The sequence below is a fragment of the Aquarana catesbeiana genome, linkage group LG04 (genome assembly GCF_042186555.1).
Source record: "Aquarana catesbeiana isolate 2022-GZ linkage group LG04, ASM4218655v1, whole genome shotgun sequence".
In the NCBI taxonomy this organism is placed as follows: domain Eukaryota; kingdom Metazoa; phylum Chordata; class Amphibia; order Anura; family Ranidae; genus Aquarana; species Aquarana catesbeiana.
In genome coordinates, this window is record NC_133327.1 from 407,753,064 (window position 1) to 407,774,281 (window position 21,218).

Sequence of the window (21,218 nt, forward strand, 5' to 3'; positions counted from 1 at the left end):
TCATATCATATTATCATATAGTCATATAGCGCTGCTCATATCCATTAGTGCTTATCATTTTATTCCACATGTCCCATAGTGGGCAATAATATCCAATGCGTTTTTGAGATATATGTATGCATACATTGCCCATGTTTGTTTGCAGTTGGTCACGCATGTGCATATAAATTACATATATATATATATATATATATATATATATATATATATATATTTATTTATTTATATGTTGCCTTTTTATATGGATGGTTCCCCTTTCACAATATTTTTTAATGATTCCCTTCCTCACCATATATACTCAATATAATATACCATAGATCCATTGATGTATATTGTTCACTGTATTGTTCAGCATTTTAGTGTTTATTGTTGATGTATATATACACAGCGAGTGACGTGCCATCAAGCTGCTATGCTCCATCTGCATGCAGTGATATTAGCTAATTGCGTTGCGCATCACTCTTGCTGTTTTTGCATCATGTCTTTGCATCAGTTTGCCCTGTATGTCAGTCTTCTGTTTTTTCTTTTTCTTTTTTTGTGTCCCCAGTACGCTGTTTTTTTATATTCATTAAGTCATTTTATAAGCTCAGTGCGCCCACATACCATAAAAACTCTGCTTCTAGTAACCTTTAATCATTGCTTGAAGAAGGAACCAATCAGCTGTTCCAAAACGTGTCGCATGTTGATGACATCACTTTCGGCTTGCTGTCCACGCTGGTTGCTGGTCGCTTCCTGCTGACGTCACTTCCTGGATTCGGCTCAGACAGCCTAGCTGTCTTCCCAATATCCTGGAGAGTTGTAGCTTCCATCTGTCGGCCACTTCAGAATATGCTGCCATAGAATCACACCTGCGGAAATCACTGAGACTCCTTGGGACTACCAGAATGCTGGACCACCTGCCATATTACTAATATGATGTGCTTCTACCCACCCACCCTTTTGTAAGTGTTTTTAACCCTTTTGGGAAATATAAAGTTTTACTTAGAGCACTTAGAAGCGCCTTTTTTTCTTTTCATTTTTCTTTTTAATTCATGTGTTAGATTTGCCTATTTTCACTTTTGTGACTCCTAGGTATATCAAGTCATTAATCTTCTCATTACCTAACTAATGATTATTTTTCCCAACTTGATAACTGATTCCCCCTCATTACTTATTTTTCCAGCTTGTCAGACCATACTGTGTCAGTGATTCTGCTTTTACTTTGTGCAAGAACTGCACTTTCAATACATCCATCCAATTTCTCTGCTAAAATATATTTGCTGTCAGGTATCTCATTCTCTGAATATCTTTCTGCACATGCATTTTTCATCTCTTTTTATCACATTTGCATCTCAGGCTTTAAGTTCTTATGTCCTTCAATATACTATGCAAAATGTAGGTCACTGCAAGAATTGTATTTAATAGTGATATTTTAATATTGCCATATATATCAGATAGAAAATCAAATATGACATTCAGTTATATTTTTCATCTTGATTAATTAGAGTCTTATAATTTAATGGATCTTAAAGAAGAACCATTCTAAAAGGGTAATAGTAGTGTATTTGCAGTAAGTGCATATTATTGTGTTTTTTAATTTTGTAATTGTATTAAATATAGAGATTTGTAGATGAGACATGATATCAGCCACCGGAGTAGTGCATTATTGTCAATGAGTCAGCCAAGTCCTAGACTTTAGAAAAACAATAGTAATATTTACAATATTAACTTATATTAACCGCTTCTGGACCAGCCGCCGCAGTTTTACTGTGGCAGGTTGGCTCCGCTGCGCGAAATCACGTAACTGTACGTGATCTCGCGAGGCCCGGATAGCAGGCACGCATGCGCCGCGAGCTCCGTGAGTCCGACCGTGGGTCCCGTGGATTCGATGTCTGCGGGGATACCCGCAATCGTCACGGAGAGGATGAATGGGGAAATGCTGATGTAAACAAGGAGCGGTGATCAGTGTCATGTCACACATAGCCCATCCCCCCACAGTTAGAATTACTCCCTAGGACACACTTAACCCCTGCAGTGCCCCCTCCTGGTTAACCCCTTCACTACCAGTCACATTTACACAGTAATCAGTGCATTTTTAATCGCACTGATCGTGAATTAGTGTGAATGGTCCCAAAATAGCACCAAAAGTGCCCGATCTGTCCGCCATAATGTCGCAGTCACAATAAAAATCACTGATCACCGCCATTACTAGTAAAAAAAAAAATTATTAATAAAAATGCCATAAAACTATCCCCTATTTTGTAGACGCTATAACTTTTGTGCAAACCAATCAATAAACGCTTATTGCGATTTTTTTAACCAAAAATATGTAGAAGAATACGTATTGGCCTAAACTGAGGGAAAAAATTTTTTTATATATTTTTGGGGGATATTTATTAGAGCCAAAAGCTCTTCAAAATTGATGATCTTTTTTTGTTTGTAGCGCAAAAAATGAAAACTGCAGAGGTGATCAAATACCACCAAAAGAAAGCTCTACTTGTGGGGAAAAAAGGACGTCAATTTTGTTTGGGAGCCACGTCGCACGACCGCGCAATTGTCGGTTAGAGCGACACAGTGCCGAATCGCAAAAAGTGCTCTGGTCAGGAAGGGGACAAATCCTTCCGGGGCTGAAGTGGTTAATTATTTACATCAAATGTATATCTTTCATATGATTATCTGGTTAATAAAAAGGCTATAAATACCCTATAAAGTCCTAAAAAACATTCTGATTTTCTCATACATAACAAACATAGTTCTACTGTATTGTAATTATTATGATAATTTATCTTCAAACTGCACTTAACCACATGCCTATATATGTCCATTCATTACTAAGTAATAAAAGGCAGTCCAGAACTACACATCTACCTCCCCACAATTTTTTTCTGTCCATATGGCTAACCAGGCATAGTTGAAGAACCTGTGACAGGTCATCTTGAAATAGATAGCTTGAAATAGACTCACCTATGTACAGTTTAGTGATTCCTGTCTACTTGAATTCATCACAAAAATCTACCCTTGGGGGATTCATTTCAGTATAACACAGATAATAAATATTTTTTAGCCTCCTGGCTTGTTTAATAGTCAGCTTGGTATTGCAGACATTTAGCCTATATTAAACACAGTTAGGTTGATTTACTAAAACTGGAGAGTTCAAAATATGGTGCAGCTGTGCATGGTAGCCAATCAGCTTCTAACATCAGCTTGTTCAATTAAGCTTTGGCAATAAGCCCCCGTTCACATCGGCGTAATTTGACATGCAATTTGACAGGTCAAATCGCATGTTAAATCGGAGCCTATTGTCAGCAATAGGAGTGTCCCAATTGGTGCGACGCCAACTTTGCGGCACCCCACCGATTTCCAAAAGTAGTTTCTCCACTACTTTTGGCGACTTCTGGTGCAATTTCAATAGACACCTCTGCATGAACCCACACAGATGTCTTTCAAGTCGGCCCAGAAGTCGGACTGAAATGAGGCTTTGAAATCATGTGAGTTCAGATGAACTCACATGATTTCAAAGCCATGTTCAGTGTGAATGAGGGCACCTGGAACTGATTGGTTTCTTTGCACAGCTGCACCAGATTTTGCACTCTCCAGTTTTAGTAAATTAACCTCCCTGGCGGTAATCCCGAGTGTGGCTCGGGGTTAAGTTTCAGTACCATTGGCGGTAACCCCAAGCCACACTCGGGAGTGCATTGCAGGATCCTGTGCAGGTTACTTACCTTGTCCCCAGGATCCTGCGATGTCCCCCTTGCTGTGTCTGTGGGCTGTGTCCTCTGCCCGATGCCTCTGTGTGCCGGGCTCTGTTCCCTGTGACCGTTGCGATGCACGGGGGTGCAAAATTCAAAAAGTACACAGTACATAACACATACAGTACACTGTAATCTTACAGATTACATTAGTGTATCAAATCATTTCACATCCCTTTCCCTAATGCTTTGTCCAGTGCCCTGCCTGCAGTTTTATATTACTTATACTGTTCTTTCTGCCTGGAAACTTGAGATTGTCCATGGCAACCAAAAAGTGTCCCTTTACATCAAAATGGTTTTAGACCAGCTAGAAAACAGCGATAGTTAAATTAGAACACTTGCAGAATTGAGCGATAAACAATTATGGGGAAATTAATTTTACTAGTATTATATTATTTTTTTTAATTATTATTTATAATTATTTATTATATTATAATTTATGATTTCGTGTTTCAAACTTTATCATACTGTACCTGGGATGTCTACTAGACTCTTGTTTGGACAGATATAAGTGTGTTATTGCTAAGAATTACAGGCCTACAATATAAAATGCCAAACTTCTATGCAAAACAATTGTACCGCTTTGGGGCGCAAAAATCTGACATAATCATATCGCCAGGGTGGTTAACCCCACTGTGACTCTGAAGACAGCTTCTATTTACTTCTTCTAATCTGTAGATCAGGATTCTTTATTTCCCACAGAATTTGAGGTATATTCAAGCTAAAAGCATTTTACCCTGTTATTGGGTTTTTTCATAGCTGTGTCTCAGCTGCAAAACTAGAACTTTTATTGCCAAAAAAACGTCCTGCCCTGTGTCCTCTCTGAGGTCATTTCAAGCTGTTCAGGTATTGTCCTGAAGTTGGAAAATATATTTTAATATAGTGGCAAAAGTCAACTGTGTCTCTGCTACAATCTAATTTTTACTGCAGGATAGAACCTGCCTTGTCTCTCTCTATTTGGGCCTGTTGCATTTACTGTTGTATTGCTCAGCAGTTTCTACCAAAGCATGGCTGAGAGCCATAACTTAAACAATTATGGACGAACTAGGGATTTGGATGCGGGGAGAGTATGGAGTATAGGTAGGTGTGTCTGTGTGGGGGTATAAAGTGTTTTGAGCACTCTTTTTTTAACCTAAAGGTTAGTTCCATCTAACGCTTGTGACACTGGCCAAATTTTAGAAAGTTGTACCTGATTTCATTCTCATTATTTAAAAACACAAGCTCCTATAGCAACCTTTTTTAGCTAAAATAAATCAGATTGGGATGCTGCTGCTATAGGTAAGCCAAACTCATTGTACACAAAAATAAATCAATTCCACAATCAAATATGCATCACCAGTGTACATTGTTTCTGAGGCTGTCAATGAAATTTGTGTTGTTCAATAACACCAGGTACAGCTGTAAAGCCTGGTACACATGATGAGAGTATCAGATGAATAATCGTCATTTTTTTTTTGCATGCTAGTCTCATATGGAAAATGAAGAGGTTACTCAACTTCTGAAAATTCTCGTACGGCAGAATACAACTTCGGAAGTGATGTAATGTGTTGAATTGTTTTGTAATGTACTCTTGGAAGCTCTCTCAAATTACTCTTTAAATTTTTTGTTCCTTTTTTTTTAATTATTTTAAGCTCTGTCTTAAAGCGGAGTTCCATCCAAAAATGGAACTTCCGCTTTAAGTGTAGGTGACCCCCTGACATGCCACATTTGGCATGTCATTTTTGGGGGGGGGGGGAGCGGGTACCCTGTTTTTACGGGCACCCAGCTCCCATTTCATCCCTTGTGCCACTGCACCGGAAGGAAGTTCACCTCTCCCCCCTCCCTCCCTGCAATCTTCTGGGACTTGTCACAGGTCCCAGAAGATTACCCGGCCAATCACAGCGTGCAGCGCGGCTCGTGCATGCGCAGGGCATGCCCGGCTGTGAAGCCACAGCTGGGCGCCCAAAGTAACAATGCTGGCGCCATGGAGAGGAGCGGGGCTTCGTGGACCCACATCGCTGGACCATGGGATAGGTGAGTGTCTGATTATTATATATCAGCAGCTACACTTTTTGTAGCTGCTGACTTTTAAATGGGTGGATCTCCGCTTTAAGAAAAAGATAAGATTATGCAGGTGAGTCCTTGCTCAAGAAGTAGCATAATCTCATGATCTCTGCGCATACATCTTTTGCCAAGTTGATTTATTAAGGGTATTCTTCCCACTAGGTAATTACTTTGAAGGCATTTTTATTGCGTGCCGGGTATGCCCTATCTTAATTGTATTGTTTGGAACTTGAAAAATGCCTTGATCTATCCTCTTCTACAAGGGCTGGGATCATGGATGTACCTCTAATTCGTTTTTTCTTTGTCTCTTCTGTAAGATTTACTGCCTTGCTGAAGTACGCAATAAAATGTACCTTAGAAAAAAAAAGATTGAATCTGAACACTATAGAAAGCAGTAGGGCTCCAGTCACACATTAGTGTTCTGGGAACACACGCAGAAACGCACATTTCAGCACATATTCCCAGAAATGCACAAAAAACTTGCCAAAACGCACACTCATTTTTAATTTTTTTTATAATTGACAATTTTTATTAAAATGTTTGATCATTTCAATACAAAGATATAAGACACAAATACAGCGAGAGATAAGTAAAAAAAAAACTGGGGAAATGGAAAATAATAAAGAATCAGCAAACTTCTGTGGATAGCACAGATGCGTCGAGCAAATATCAAACATGAAGCATAGCCGATTAATAAAAGAGGCTGAGATACAGCTCTGCAGAAGTGAGAATATAATACTGTAGTAATCCCTAAAAGCCTATAGGTGGACCTCAGTCATCAGTGAGACATACTATCAGGATAATAATTATCCTATAATTGTGTGGTCTGCATATTCAGGGATAGAAAAAAAAGAAGAGAGAGAAATAAAAGGGGGAGAAGGGGGAGAGAAAAAGGAGAAAAAAAGTGTATAGAAAAATAAATCCAACCAGCTAGACTCGTCACTCCAGGGTCCCGCACAGATTTGTTACATATGGCAGGTGGGAACCTCAAGCAATTAAGGGGGTTCCACCTGAAAATACCAGCCCTCCCATACTGCCGTATGTCGAGCCAGCCGATCAGCTAAGCGGACCGACATAGCCTCCATGAGCTCCACATCTTTAATTCTGGCATAGAGATCTGAAAGCGTTGGGGGATGACGTCTTTTCCAGTGTAGGGCCACTAAGCACCTAGCAACTGTGAGTATCTGAGTGTCCATTTTTTTTTGCTAGTCCGGGGAGTTTAGGAGGGAGAAGACCCAGTAGAAACAGCTTAGGGGAGAGGGGGATATCGACCTCAAAACAGCCGATGGAGAAGCCCCTGTACCGAGTGCCAATCACCAATGGGGCTGAAGAGCTGGGCAGTTCCAATAAATATGGAGTAATGTGCCCCAGTCTTGAAGACATCTCCAGCAGTCCAGGAGCAACATCTCTGGTACAGTTTTTGCCCATCTGCTTGAAGCTGTGTAATAAGCAGGTCCGTGGAAAGCTGGGAGCTCAGACATCCATCTCGCTCAGCATCCACCCACGCCCCCCTGCCATTAACTCTTAATAGCACCCCCAATGCGGGTAGCGAAAACATGCAAAATAAGCACCAAAATGAGCATTTGAAAAATGCATGAGGCTCACTTAAAAATAAAAAATATTTTGCAGGAGCTACTTTGGCATATTTGTCACAAGTAGGGCAGCCTATATGAATTGTTTAGCACTATGCACTTTACTATATTGTTGTAGCCAGATTGTTAATATTATTCACAGCGCCCCCCTATCATCACACACCTCAAATCAGTTTAAGTTAGCACTTTGCACTTTGAGGGTAGCAGCGTACAAACACTATTAAAACTATCACTTAATTAATTTAGCTTATTTTCCATAGCGCAAATGAATGAATATATTTTACTTGGACCTTTTTGTAATCCGCATGATATGATTCAAAACTTTTGTAAAACAAAGGCAAAGTTCCCCTTTTATCAAATCGGACCCCCCCTCCTACATCAGTGTTCTCATTAGAGCACCTTTACATCAGTGTCTCTTATCACAGTCATCAGTGATAAGTCATCAGCACTTACATCAGTGCTCTCAATAGCGCCCCCCCCTTACAACAGTGTCCCCATCAGATTTCCCCTCACATTAGTGCCCCCATCAGAGTCCCCCCTTACATCAGTGCCCCCATCAGAGTCCCCCCTTACATCAGTGCCCCCATCAGCGTCCCCCCTAACATTAGTGTCCCCATCAGGGTCCCTTCTTACATCAGTATCCCCATCACAGTCCCTCCTTACATCAGGCTCCACATCAGAGACCAGCCTTACATCTGTTTCTCCATTAGAGTCCTTCCTTTAATCAGGGTCCCCATCAGAGCCCCCTCTTTCATAATGTCCTCATCAGAGTTCCCTTACCTCTTTCATTTAGCTTATAGCATGTAGCAACAGGGCAGGAGACAGGAGATAGAGCAGGTGTGGATAGAAGAAGTTACATCCTCCTGTGAATGCTAGAGCAAGCACTGCTTTGGTTGTCAGGAAGCCGGCAGTCCTAGTACCAAATGACACAGCACTGGGGGAAAGTGTTGCTGTTGCAGTGTGAAGGAGAAACAAAAAGTGTGCATAGCAGCTGCGGGCTGGGTAAAATCTTTTAGTGGGCCACATGTGATCCATGTACTGTAGTTTAAAGGCCCCTGCTATACCCAATGGAAGATAACTTACTAGGGACTTTGTCAGTACCAATATGACTGATGTAAAGTTTCAGGCAGGTTACAAGCATCTTATGCTCCATTGCACTCCTGCCTTCTTTCGAAATACAGGGATTGGTCTTCTCCATCTCCCTTCTTAAGGACCAAGGTATGTTCTTGTCCTTCACCTGTGTGCAGGGGCGTAACTACCACCATAGCGACCCATGCTGGCGCTATGGGGCCCGCAGCCGAGTGGGGCCCAGTGAGGATAAGCGCACCGCCGACACAGTCTCCCAGCCAGGGGAAGAGAGAGGAAAGGAAGAGGCGAGTTGTCCGTATCAGCAGAGAGCTGAATTGCCCGATGTAAGAGCTTTCATTAGAACTTCCAGTGTTCCCGGGGCTCACGTCACATAGCTCCACCTTTTGGCCCGGTGCCTTTGATAGACAGAATGCCGATCCAATGCGGGACATGTGACGTCATCAAAGGCGTCGAGCAAAGAAGTGGGGCTATGTGATGATGAGCCCCGGGAAGACAGGAAATTCAAATGAAAGCTATTACAGCAGGCAATCCCGCTCTCTGCTGATCCGGGTGGCTTTCCTCTTCCTCTGCATAGGTGGGGCTGTATGGGGCACAGGTCACGCTGCATTGGGCACAGGTCACGCTGCATTGGGCACAGGTCACGCTGTATGTGGCACAGGTCACGCTGCATTGACACTCGGGCAGCTGTGGGGGGGGGGGCTGTTTGCAGGGGGGCCCCATACAACATTTTGCTATGGGGCCCTGCCCCTGCCTGTGCGTCCTTTTTTCTTCATTATTCACAGTCATCTACTTCTGCTAAACTGGATGTGTTTAAAAGAAACTTGTACAGAGAGTGTGGCAGCTGTCATTGCTAGCTACTCCTTCTGAGAATGCTAGTGGTTTGGCTGACATGCTGGTCTAATGTCAGGGATAGTGTTGGAGGTGATTAACTTACTATGTAATCAAAGTAATCATCTAAGTTTTAGAATGGTGAATCCGTAGAGCTTTGGAATTGCACAGCTGAAACAAGACTGCTTACTCCAAGCATGATGACAAACCGACAGTGGTTCACAAGAAAGCAATCAATTCAAGAGACATTAAACGAGGTCCAGAAAAGTGAAACAAATTAAAAAAAAAAAAAAAAAGAGTTCCTATCAAATATTTCTTTTTGAAGATAAAAGTAGGCCTACGTGTTTCCAGGGTAACACACAGCCTTTCCTAGAAGAAACAATAAAACATACAAAACCAAGGTGAAACACACAATCAAATTCTTGTGCTGACCCCCCGGAGAGGTCACTGGTAATGTACCTGATACCTGTTCAGAGGCTAATTACCCTGATCCCAGTCCCAGAAGCACACAGACAAAATTCAGGCTTAGTCTAGGGATGTCTTTTGACGTTTTATTGCAGATCTTGAACATAGGCAGGAAGGAGGGATAAGGGTGCAGAATACTCTAAATACTCTAGGTCTTGGAGGACAGATTCTTTAAAAAATCCTATTTCAGCAGTATTGGGATCTATAGTAGCAGCTACAAAATAATGCTGATAGCAGGGAGGGCAGCCAGTCAATCTGAGACCCTATGCAAGCAGTCACAGTCCTTACAGCAACTGCTGGTATCTCACCTTCAAACATTTCCACATCTGGAGCTATAGATGAAAGGTCCTACTTACAATGTCCAGGGACAGCTCCCCTGCAGCACTCTTTATTGAAAGGGTTCCCTCTCCAGACCAGCTTCTACAGGCAGTGTCTTCCAGCAAGTGTCCTTATGTCCAGCTTCCATCAGGCCCTAAGCGATAGCACCTGCAGAGACCCAACAGCAATAGTTCTTCTGATGCTTCCTCCTAGGGGAGAGGCCTCAGGGAAGAGAATATGATCAGACCAGTTTTGGCTGCTGCTCAATACTTTGGGGGGCGGCAAACCAACGCAAGCCCCCCCGGCGGGAGATGGTAGGGGGGGTGGCCATCAACCGCCCCATCCCCCCCGCACGGGAGATGGATGGGAAGATGGCCTTCACCACCCCCAAAGCGGGAGAGGGATGTACAGGAATGCAGGGATCAGAGGCCTTCTTACCTTAGGAGGCAGATGACAAGTCCGGGGATTACACTCTTTCTTCCTTCCTCCACTGTCCAAGGCAGCGGGGAGTGCTGGATGTGGCTGTGGGTGAGCCATCCCTGGAAGAGAGAACTGAGTCCTGACTGAAAAGGACCGCTGGCTAAGCTGCTCCCTGATTCTTCCAAGCCCCGGGGCCGTTGCTTCTCTTCACGGCCAAACAGGAAGTGGGTCCTAAGACTCCCTGGCCAATCGGGTCTCAGGACCTGCTTCCTGATTGGCCGGGAGGAGAATCAGGAAGACAATAGTGAATATTAATTTGCTACTGTCACACAACTGGATGGGCTCAGGGAGCAGTGGTCTGCACCCCAAGCTCATCCTTTTTTGAAGCCAATTAGAGCCTCAGGCTCTAATTATGCGCTTAAAAAAAAGAACCCCATTGGAATCCATGCGTCGAGCGCCCTGCATGTAGATTAGGGGCCGGGCGCATGGATTAGGGGGGTAGCGCCCCTGCACCACTAATGGAAGGGTCACCACTGGATCAGACCCTTCTAAACGTTTATATTCTCTCCAGCCACACTTCTGGGTAAGCATGTGGGCGAGGCCAGTTGATTGGTACCCAAAGTAGAGTAAATTCACACAGAGACCAAGAAAAGCTGCACCGTTATTATTTGGTTAAGTATAAGTAACAAATACACAAGGTGGGCAGCCACAAAGGACTTACTTTACAATCCCAAAACAGTATGGCACCAGAGTCTTAGTAATACAGGCATTTCGGGTACAACAGCTCATAGCAGCATTAGTGGTACTTTAACACAGTTCCAGTGCTTGAGGTTTAACTTTAATAATGCTTATGTTACCGGGCAGCATCTGACTGAAGAGGTTGGCTGATGGTCAGAGCAGCAGTGTGGGCACACTTGCATATTGACAGAGAGTTCTTTGTCCCAGCTCTGAAGTCTTAGAACAGCAGAGCCAGCAGCAGTATCCCTGACCTGTCTCTCCTCATCAGGAACATCTCTTTAGCACTAGGTGTAATGTCCTTAACCAGGGAAGATCCTGTCCCTACTCTATCCACATCGCAAATGTACGCCAACTACAGTGGGAGTGTGCTATTTATTAGCATTGCCCTCACTAAAGATGGCCACAGAGGTCATCAAGTGTTGCAACATCCAATCAGACACCGGTAAGATCACTGATTGTATTCATTCAGAAAAGGAAGCGGCCAATAAAAAAACATATATAAATAACATATCCTTGCTCTCCATTATGACACATCCCTCACAGCAGCTGGTGAGAGGGGTGAGGAGGGGAACCCAGCAGCACTGCAGGAGAGAAGGTCCAATGGAGCACACAGGGGCCAGGCAACACCAAGAAGAGGAACCTGGAGAGGAAGGGTTGCATTTATTGGAACCAATGGCTGTATTTTCTGCAGCAGCAGGGAAGAGGGCATTGCCAGAATTTAGCTGCTGCAGGGAGGAAAATACAGCCATCAGTTCCACTAAATGCTGCCCCACCACTCCATTCCTCCAGGTTCCGGGGTTGGCAAACAAGGGATGCAATCTACATGCTACCTGCCTGCGATCGATGAGTAGATCACAGTTAATGGGTTGCCGCTCTAGACCATTCTAGATCACTGCTTGGGTTTATAAATATTTCCTGCTTGCGTTTATAAATATTCAGTGCTCCCCTGCTGTGAATGGGCTGAATGTTTGTAAACACTGACATCATTTACACTTGTGATAGCTGTGATTGGTTATGGTTGTTCACTCTGATTGTTTCTGTTTGTTGTCACTGTGATCTGAGTTCTTCAATGACAGCTCAGTCACAGCCATCTAGGGGCACACTGGCATGTGTACTTTCTAAAATGCTGTTGATAAGAATAGGAATGTGACCAGATTTGGTCAGTGATGTTGTCCAGGATTCCCAGCTGCTTTGTTTTCATTCTAGCAGATGAGGATTGGCTAAATATGCCCAGTATGTTTGATGGTTTACTGAACAGTGAACAGGCTGGGTTTCCCTCCTACATGAACCCAAAGATAATCTATTTTTATAAATATGCCCCTTGCCATTTTCATGCAGCCTGAATTCATTGGTCACATGTTTTAAAATTAACATTTTACTCTAAAAGGTCTGTCTTTTTGCCAGAGCAATCTTTATGATAAAGTAACAAAGAATTCAATTCAAAGTACTAACAATAACTTACAAAGCCATCCACAACTCTGCCCCCAGCTACATCACTAACCTAGCCACAAAATACCAACCAAATCATCCTCTTCGTTCCACCCAAGACCTCCTGCTCTCTAGTTCCCTCGTCACCTCCTCCCATACTTGCCTCCAGGACTTCTCCCGAGCCTCTCCCATCCTTTGGAATTCCCTACCCCAATCTGTCCGACTATCTACAACTCTATCCACTTTTAAGCGATCCCTGAAAACTTTTCTCTTCAGAAAAGCCTATCCTACCCTCACCTAACAACTGTACTTTTATTTTCTCCATCATCTCATCCCCCACAGTTATTACCTTTTGTATCATTTGACCCTCCCTCCTAGATTGTACGCTGTAACGAGCAGGGCCCTTTGATTCCTCCTGTATGTAATTGTATTATATTGTAACTGTATTCTCTACCCTAACGTTGTAAAGTGCTGTGCAAACTGATGGTGCTATATAAATCCTGTATAATAATAATAATAATAATGCTAAAATGATTGTTTCATCCCCAGGCTGGAACATATTCCTGTTCCTTACACTGGCCATGATGATATCCATATCAGGATGTTGGCAGCTCCAGTTAATCCTGCAGATGTTAACATGTTACAAGGTAGGCACTTACTAGTGTCATAACGGTTATGTGAAATATTAACAAACAGACAAGCACATTTATTAATAGTTACTCTGGTTCTCTGTCTGTGTGGGGTTGATTTACTAAAGGCAAATCCACTCTGCACTACAAGTGCACTGCAAGTGCACTTGGAAGTGCAGTCGCTGTAGATCTGAGGGGAAGATCTGAAATGTGGGGAAGCTCTGCTGATTTTATCATCCAATCATGTGCAAGCAAAAATGCTGTTTCTTTATTTTCCTTGCATGCCCCCCTCAGATCTACAGCAACTGCACTTCCAAGATCACTGTGGATTTGCCTTTAGTAAATAAACCCCTGTATGTCCTCTCATTTGCTTCAATCTCTACACTGAGAGTGTGTATGCTGACAGTTAATCGTTGTTGAAATTTTGCAGGAAATTATGGAATTTTACCCAACTTGCCAGCAGTAGGCGGCAATGAAGGAGTTGGGGAAGTAATTCAAGTTGGCCATGAAGTAAATAGCATAAAACCAGGACAATGGGTGGTTCCAATTGACTGTGGCTTTGGTGAGTTCTTTAAAGTTATTTAAAATATGGTACACCTAAAACTGCACATCAATTCATATTGTTATTATGGATCTCCATTTTGTAATTGCCATTTCCATATAATAACCCTTTGTAAGTTACAGCGGGATCCTCATCATGTTGTTATTTGATTGCTTTGAGGAATAACATAATCAGACAATATGCTTATACAGTTGGTGAAATTTGAACTCACCATTTCCTGTCCTGCACTTTAGTTTAGTTCAGTTCAAAATATTAGGATCACTAGAGAGATGAAGATATTTCCCTGAGAATCACAGCCTGGGAGATATCTGCTTATCTTTAAATGACATACACATACACATAATTTGAACCTTTTCTCTGCTCCATTGAATAGGAAAGGGTCAGAAAGATTTTCCAACTTGCAGTAGCAACCAACTCAAACTGAACTGCTTATTATCACTCCTAAGGGCTCAGTCCAGAAATTACAAGTGATGCTAAGAGTTTGGAAAGTTGATAGTAATAATCACCACCTATGGGGCTTATTCATTAAGATGAGCAAAAAATAGCTTTTCACCGAGGAAAGGTAATTTTTCAGCTTCCTTCCACTGAATAACTGCAGACTTATGAATATACAACATTGTCCCAAAAGGAACAGTATTTCACATTGAAATATAGTAAAATATCGATTAGAAAATATTGAAAATATTAATTGATTAATTCATTTATAAATAAAAACACCTTTGAAAGCAAAAGCATTTAACGACAATTTAAAGATCATTTAAAGATCACCATTTAAGACAATTGTCCAGATTTATCAAGCTACAGTGACAGTTAATGTGTGTTAAATATTGCTTAAGGATGCTTACGTCTTGGTAGAATGACATACTATAATGTCTGGGAGAGCCTTATTCACAACTTGGAGTGCTCTAAATAATATTGAAGATTGATGAATTAAGGCCAAAGCCCACTAAACATGTACAGTATATAAACCATACAGCATTCTAAGTAGAAATATCCTTTAGCTCATAGTTATATTTTTTACATTATATATATATATATATATATATATATATATATATATATATATATATATATATATACACACACACACACACACAGTATCTCACAAAAGTGAGTACACCCCTCACATTTTTGTAAATATTTTATTATATCTTTTCATGTGACCACACTGAAGAAATGACACTTTGCTACAATGTAAAGTAGTGAGTGTACAACTTGTATAACAGTTTAAATTTGCTGTCCTCTCAAAATAACTCAACACACTAATGTCTAAACCGCTGGCAACAAAAGTGAGTACACCCCTAAGTGAAAATGTCCAAATTGGGCCCAAAATGTCAATATTTTGTGTGGCCACCATTATTTTCCAGCACTGCCTTAACCTTCTTGGTCATGGAGTTCACCAGAGCTTCACAGGTTACCACTGGAGACCTCTTCCACTCCTCCATGATGACATCCCGGAGCTGGTGGATGTTAGAGACCTTGCGCTCCTCCACCTTCCTCTTGAGGATGCCCCACAGATGCTCAATAGGGTTTAGGTCTGGAGACATGCTTGGCCAGTCCATCACCATTATCCTCAGCTTCTTTAGCAAGGCAGTGGTCATCTTGGAGGTGTGTTTGGGGTCCTTATCATGTTGGAATAATGTCCTGCAGCCCAGTCTCCGAAGTGAGGGGACCATGCTCTGCTTCAGTATGTCACACTACATGTTGGCATTCATTGTTCCCTCAATGAACTGTAGCTCCCCAGTGCCGGCAGCACTCATGCAGCCCCAGACCTTGACACTCCCACCACCATTCTTGACTGTAGGCAAGACACACTTGTCTTTGTACTCCTCACCTGGTTGCCACCACACATGCTTGACACTATCTGAACCAAATAAGTTTATCTTGGTCTTATCAGACCACAGGGTATGGTTCCAGTAATCCATGTCCTTAGTCTGCTTGTCTTCAGCAAACTGTTTGTGGGCTTTCTTGTGCGTCATCTTTAGAAGAGGCTTCCTTCTGGGACAACAGCCATGCAGACCAATTTGATGTAGTGTGTGGTGTATGGTCTGAGCACCGACAGGCTGACCCCTCACCTCTTCAACTTCTGCAGCAATGCTGGCAGCACTCATACGTCTATTTCCCAAAGACAACCTCTGCATATGACGCTGAGCATGTGTACTCAACTTCTTTGGTCGACCATTGCGAGGCTTGTTCTGAGTTGAACCTGTCCTGTTAAACTGCTGTATGGTCTTGGCCACTGTGCTACAACTCAATTTCAGGGTCTTGGCAATCTTCTTATAGCCTAGGCCATCTTTATGTAGAGCAACAATTCTTTTTTTCAGATCCTCAGAGAGTTCCTTGCCATGAGGTGCCATGTTGAACTTACAGTGACCAGTATGAGAGAGTGAGTGCGATAACATCAAATTTAACACACCTGCTCCCCATTCACACCTGAGACCTTGTAACACTAATGAGTCACATGACACCGGGAGGGAAAATGGCTAATTGGGCCCAATTTGGACATATTCACTTAGGCGTGTACTCACTTTTGTTGCCAGCGGTTTAGACATTAATGGCTGTGTAGCCTCTTTTCCTCCCCGGTGTCATGTGACAAGAAACATCTCATGATGGGTAAAAGCAAACAGCCCTCCCAAGACCTTTACAACCTTATTGTTGCAAAATATATGGCATTTGTTACAAAAGGATTTCTAAACTTCTGGACATTCCAGTGAGCACTGTTGGGGCCATAATCTGAAAGTGGAAAGAACATCATTTCACCATAAACCGGGCACGGCTAGGTGCTCCTCGCAAGATTTATGACAGAGGAGTGAAAAGAATTATCAGAAGAGTTGTCCTAGAGCCAGAGGAGTGAAAAGAATTATCAGAAGAGTTGTCCTAGAGCCAAGGACCACTTGTGGAGTGCTTCAGAAAGACCTGGAATTAGCAGGTACAACTGTTTCAAAGAAAACAATAAGTAATGCACTCAACCACCATGGCCTGTATGCACGCTCACCACGCAAGACTTCATTGCTGAAGAAAAAGCATGTTGAAACTCCTTTAAAGTTTGCTGCACAACATTTCGACAAGCCTGTAAAATACTGGGATAATATAGTCTGGTCAGATGAGACCAAAATTTAACTCTTTGGATTCCATAATACTCACCATGTTTGGAGGTCAAATGGCACTGCACATCATCCCAAAACCACCATACCAACAGTGAAGTTTGGAGGTGGGAACATTATGGTGTGGGGTTTTTCAGTACTGGCAAACTTCATATCATTGGAGAAAGGATTAATGAAAAATGTACCAATACATTCTTGATACAAATCTGCTGCCATCCACTAGGACAATGAAGATGAAACGAGGGTGGACATTTTAGCAAGACAATGATCCCAAACACAAAGCCAAGGAAACTCTCAATTGGTTTTAAAGTGGTTGTAAACCCACTAAAAAAAATAAAAAACCTGCAAGACAAAGGCATAATGAGCTAGTATGCATAGCATACTAGCTCATTATGAAATACTCACCTTAGATCGAAGCCCCCGCAGCGGTCCCAGTACACAGCTCCGGCCGGCGACATCGTTCCCAAAGTTACCGTATTTATCGGCGTATAACACGCACTTTTTTCCCCTTAAAATCAGGGGAAAACCGTGGGTGCGTGTTATACGCCGATCCCCGCTATTTTTGTGATCTATCGGAGCGATCGCCGCCGACATTCACATAGCGTGTATTTTTAAATATGGCGCCGCGGAGTTCGGAGGGACTCGGCGGCTCTCGTTCAGCTGAACGAGCGCCGCCGAGAACACAGTGACTGGGCAGAGCCGAGATACACATAGCTGAGGGTTCTCGGCTCTTCTCGCCGCCGTTCACAGTCCCGCCCAGTCCCGCCATTGGACCTCTGTTGTGTCCATCATAGGGACTGGGCGTGACTGTGAACGGCGCCGAGAAGAGCGGAGAACCCTCGGCTATGTGTATCTCGGCTCCGCCCAGTCACTGTGTTCTCAGCGGCGCTTGTTCAGCTGAACGAGCGCCACCGAGTCCCTCCGAACTCCGCGGCGCCATATTTAAAAATACACACTAAACTTGTGTATGTCGGCGGCACTGGAGACAAGGCTGCACTGACCACTGGGGACAAGGCTGCACTAACCACTGGGGACAAGGCTGCACTGACCACTGGGGACAAGGCTGCACTAACCACTGGGGACAAGGCTGCACTGACCACTGGGGACAAGGCTGCACTGGAGCAAGGCTGCACTGGGGCAAAGCTGCACTGGGGCAAGGCTGCACTGACAATTCTGCACTGGGGCAAAGCTGCACTGACAAGACTGCACTGGGGCAAAGCTGCACTGACAAGGCTGCACTGGGGCAAAGCTGCACTGACAAGGCTGCACTGGACACTGGGGCAAGGCTGCACTAACAAGGCTGCAGATGAACACTGATGAGGCTGCATTGATGGGCATTTAAATGTAAGTTTTTTTTCCTTAAACTTCCCTCCTAAAAGTTTTTTTCCTTAAAATTCCCTCCTAAACTTGGGGTGCGTGTTATACGCCAGCGCGTATTATACGCCGATAAATACGGTACTTCCGGGTATCGTGGGCTCCAGGGCTGTGATTGGCCAGAGCCACGAAGATATCACTCCCGCGCATGCACTTTGGAGCCGCCGGTAGCGGCACACTAGCTAAAGCAACGGCATGAACGAGCCATTGCTTCAGTGCGCATGTGCCGATGACATTGGTACATGCTGATACAGGGGATATCTCCTAAACCGTGCAGATTTAGGAGATATCCAGGGTAGCTACAGGCAAGCCTTATTATAGGCTTTCTTGTAGTAAAAAGTGGATTGTAAGGGTTTACAACCACTTTAAAGAAAAAAAAGCTGCTAGAATGGCCCAGCCAAGCTCCTGAGTTGAATCCAATAAAAAATCTATGGAAAGAACTAAAGATCAGTGTTCATAGAAGAGGCCCACGGAACCTTCAAGATTTGTGTGGAAGAATGGGCCAAAATCACACCTGAGCAATGCATGCTACTAGTTTCTCCATAGAGGAGGTGTCTTGATGCTGTCATTACCAAAAAAGGATTTATGAAGTATTAAATAGATTTCAGTAAGCATGTTCAATACTTTTTCCCTGTGTCATTCCATTTTACTACACATAACTTCATTTCTGAACTTATTTGTTTTGGTTTCTTTGTATGTCTGAATTGCATGGGTTGTTACCGACATGTGGTGAAAATGTCATGTCAATAGCACCTTTAGAAATAGATTTAACTAGAAAAATGATGGTGTGTGCAGTACTTATTTTATCCACTATAGGTATATATACCCACAAATGCGGGCCACTGATTGCAACCAAGATTTGTTAATTTTCACACACACAAAATTTTTTTTCCTAACAAATTAATTCAAGACCATGTTGCAAAAATGAATACACACCAATGAAAGTCTTAGGAGCAAAGCTAAATTTTAGACAACAAAATCCTATTAAACAAGAATTCAACTACTGTACAGGTGAGTCTAATTATTCATTAAACAGGTGTCCAGCAGACTGTTGATTATAAAAGGGCAACACTTAAGGCTCGGTTCACACTAGGGGCGGCACGACTTGCAGGTCGCCTCAACGAGGCGACCTGCACACGACATCCACAGCGACTTGCAAAACGACTTCTGTATAGAAGTCTATGCAAGTCGCCTCAAGCCGCCCCAAAAGAAGTACAGGAACCTTTTTCTAAGTTGGAGCGACTTGCGTCGCTCCTATTAGAACGGTTCCATTGTACAGAACGGGAGGCGACTTGTCAGGCGACTAGGTCGCCTGACAAGTCGCCCCCGTGTGAACCGGCACTTACAAAGAAAACCCCTCCCATTTCAAGCTGTCAGCAATGGTACCACATGGAAGAGAAATATCACAAGACCTGAGAAAGGAAATCATTTCTTTACACAAGAAAGGTGAAGGCTACAAGAAGATCAGCAAAGCTTTACTTATCAGTCAGAATACTGTAGCAAAAGTGATACAAAAATGTAACAAAGATGAAACTGCAACCATCTCACAGAGTTAACACCTCGACAGGAAGGGTTGAAGTAAATTGAATTTCAAGTTCATTGCAGTTAGCTAAAGAAGTAGAAAGCCAAACTGGGGTGATTGTTTCCCGTGACACAATACGGTGTACACTGCAGAGGAATGACATGCATGGGTGTCATCCACGAAGGAAGCCTCACCTATAAAGCCCGTGCACAAAAAAGACCCCCTAGAATTTGCAAGGGCCCATGCTGAAAAAGAAGACTACTGGGACTCTGTAATCTGGAGTGATGAGACTAAATAAATTTTGGAACTGATGGCTTAAATTCTTTGTTATACTTACAGTGGCATATACATATATAATAATACCATGCTGAGGCTTTCCATGTCTTGAAACAATGTTGTCTTAAAGACAACCATGACAAAATCTTGGTGTGATTATTGCAAGTAGCAGCTTTTCTGCCAGGGCCTGCAGTTCATCGGCTGTACAAGTGTCAGGACCAGGAAAAAAAAAGTAAAGTATTTATTTCTATATGCTAGGGCAGTCTAATGCCGCGTACACACATTCCGACAACAAAACGGTGGATTTTTTTCCCTTGGATGTTGGCTCAAACTTGTCTTGCATACACACGGTCACACAAATGTTGTTGGAAATTCTGAGCGTAAGAACGCGGTGACGTACAAGACGTATGATGAGCCGAGAAAAAGGAAGTTCAATAGCCAGTGCGGCTCCTTCTGCTTGATTCTGAGCATGCGTGAGCTTTTGTGCGACAGACTTGTGTACACACGACTTTCCGACAACAAGTGAAGATGTCGGAAAATTTGAGAACCTGCTCTCAAACATTTGTGTGCGGAAATTCCAACAGCAAATGTCTGATGGAGCATACACACGGTCGGACTTTCCGACAACAAGCTCACCTCAGATCATTTCCCGTCGGAAATTCCGATCGAGTGACTATGCGGCATTAGTGTAGCATGAGAGATCATGAGTCCATCAGTGGTGTATGTGGTGTTCATGGGGACATACATAAAACGCACCACAGTCAGAAGTTATCAGATATTATGAAAGCTGATTGAAATTCAGCAGTGAGGAACGGATGGTCTCAATGCACATACAATATGTAGAGACCAATTATGAACTACAAAAACTAGAGCTGAAAGCGTAATTAAGTGCAAAACATTGAAAAACCACTAACAATTATGGTTTTTGTGACAGATGAGACCCTATCAGTCTCTTCTGTTATAAACCCTTCTCCTTGCCTGTCAATGGTAATGTTTACAGCATTTACGGCACTGCTCTGTGCTGCAATAATGTGACTCCCATGCACATGTGTGGCAGTGACATCATCGTGGACTGACCATTCAAGTAGCCAAATAAAGCAAA

General features: G+C 42.9%; 1 protein-coding gene across 2 annotated transcripts in view; it reads left to right on the plus strand.

Moving 5' to 3' along the window:
- The window catches only part of LOC141140271 (enoyl-[acyl-carrier-protein] reductase, mitochondrial-like), a 163,700-nt gene that overhangs the window by 41,505 nt on the left and 100,977 nt on the right, over positions 1 to 21,218 (plus strand). The window contains exons 2-4 of one of the 2 annotated variants that reach the window (XM_073627254.1): positions 647 to 941; positions 13,199 to 13,296; positions 13,709 to 13,840. In XM_073627254.1, coding sequence (XP_073483355.1) covers positions 913 to 941; positions 13,199 to 13,296; positions 13,709 to 13,840 — 259 coding nt within the window. In that variant the 5' untranslated portion in view covers positions 647 to 912. The remainder of the gene's footprint in view (positions 1 to 646; positions 942 to 13,198; positions 13,297 to 13,708; positions 13,841 to 21,218) is intronic. The other variant, XM_073627253.1, reaches the window with a different exon arrangement.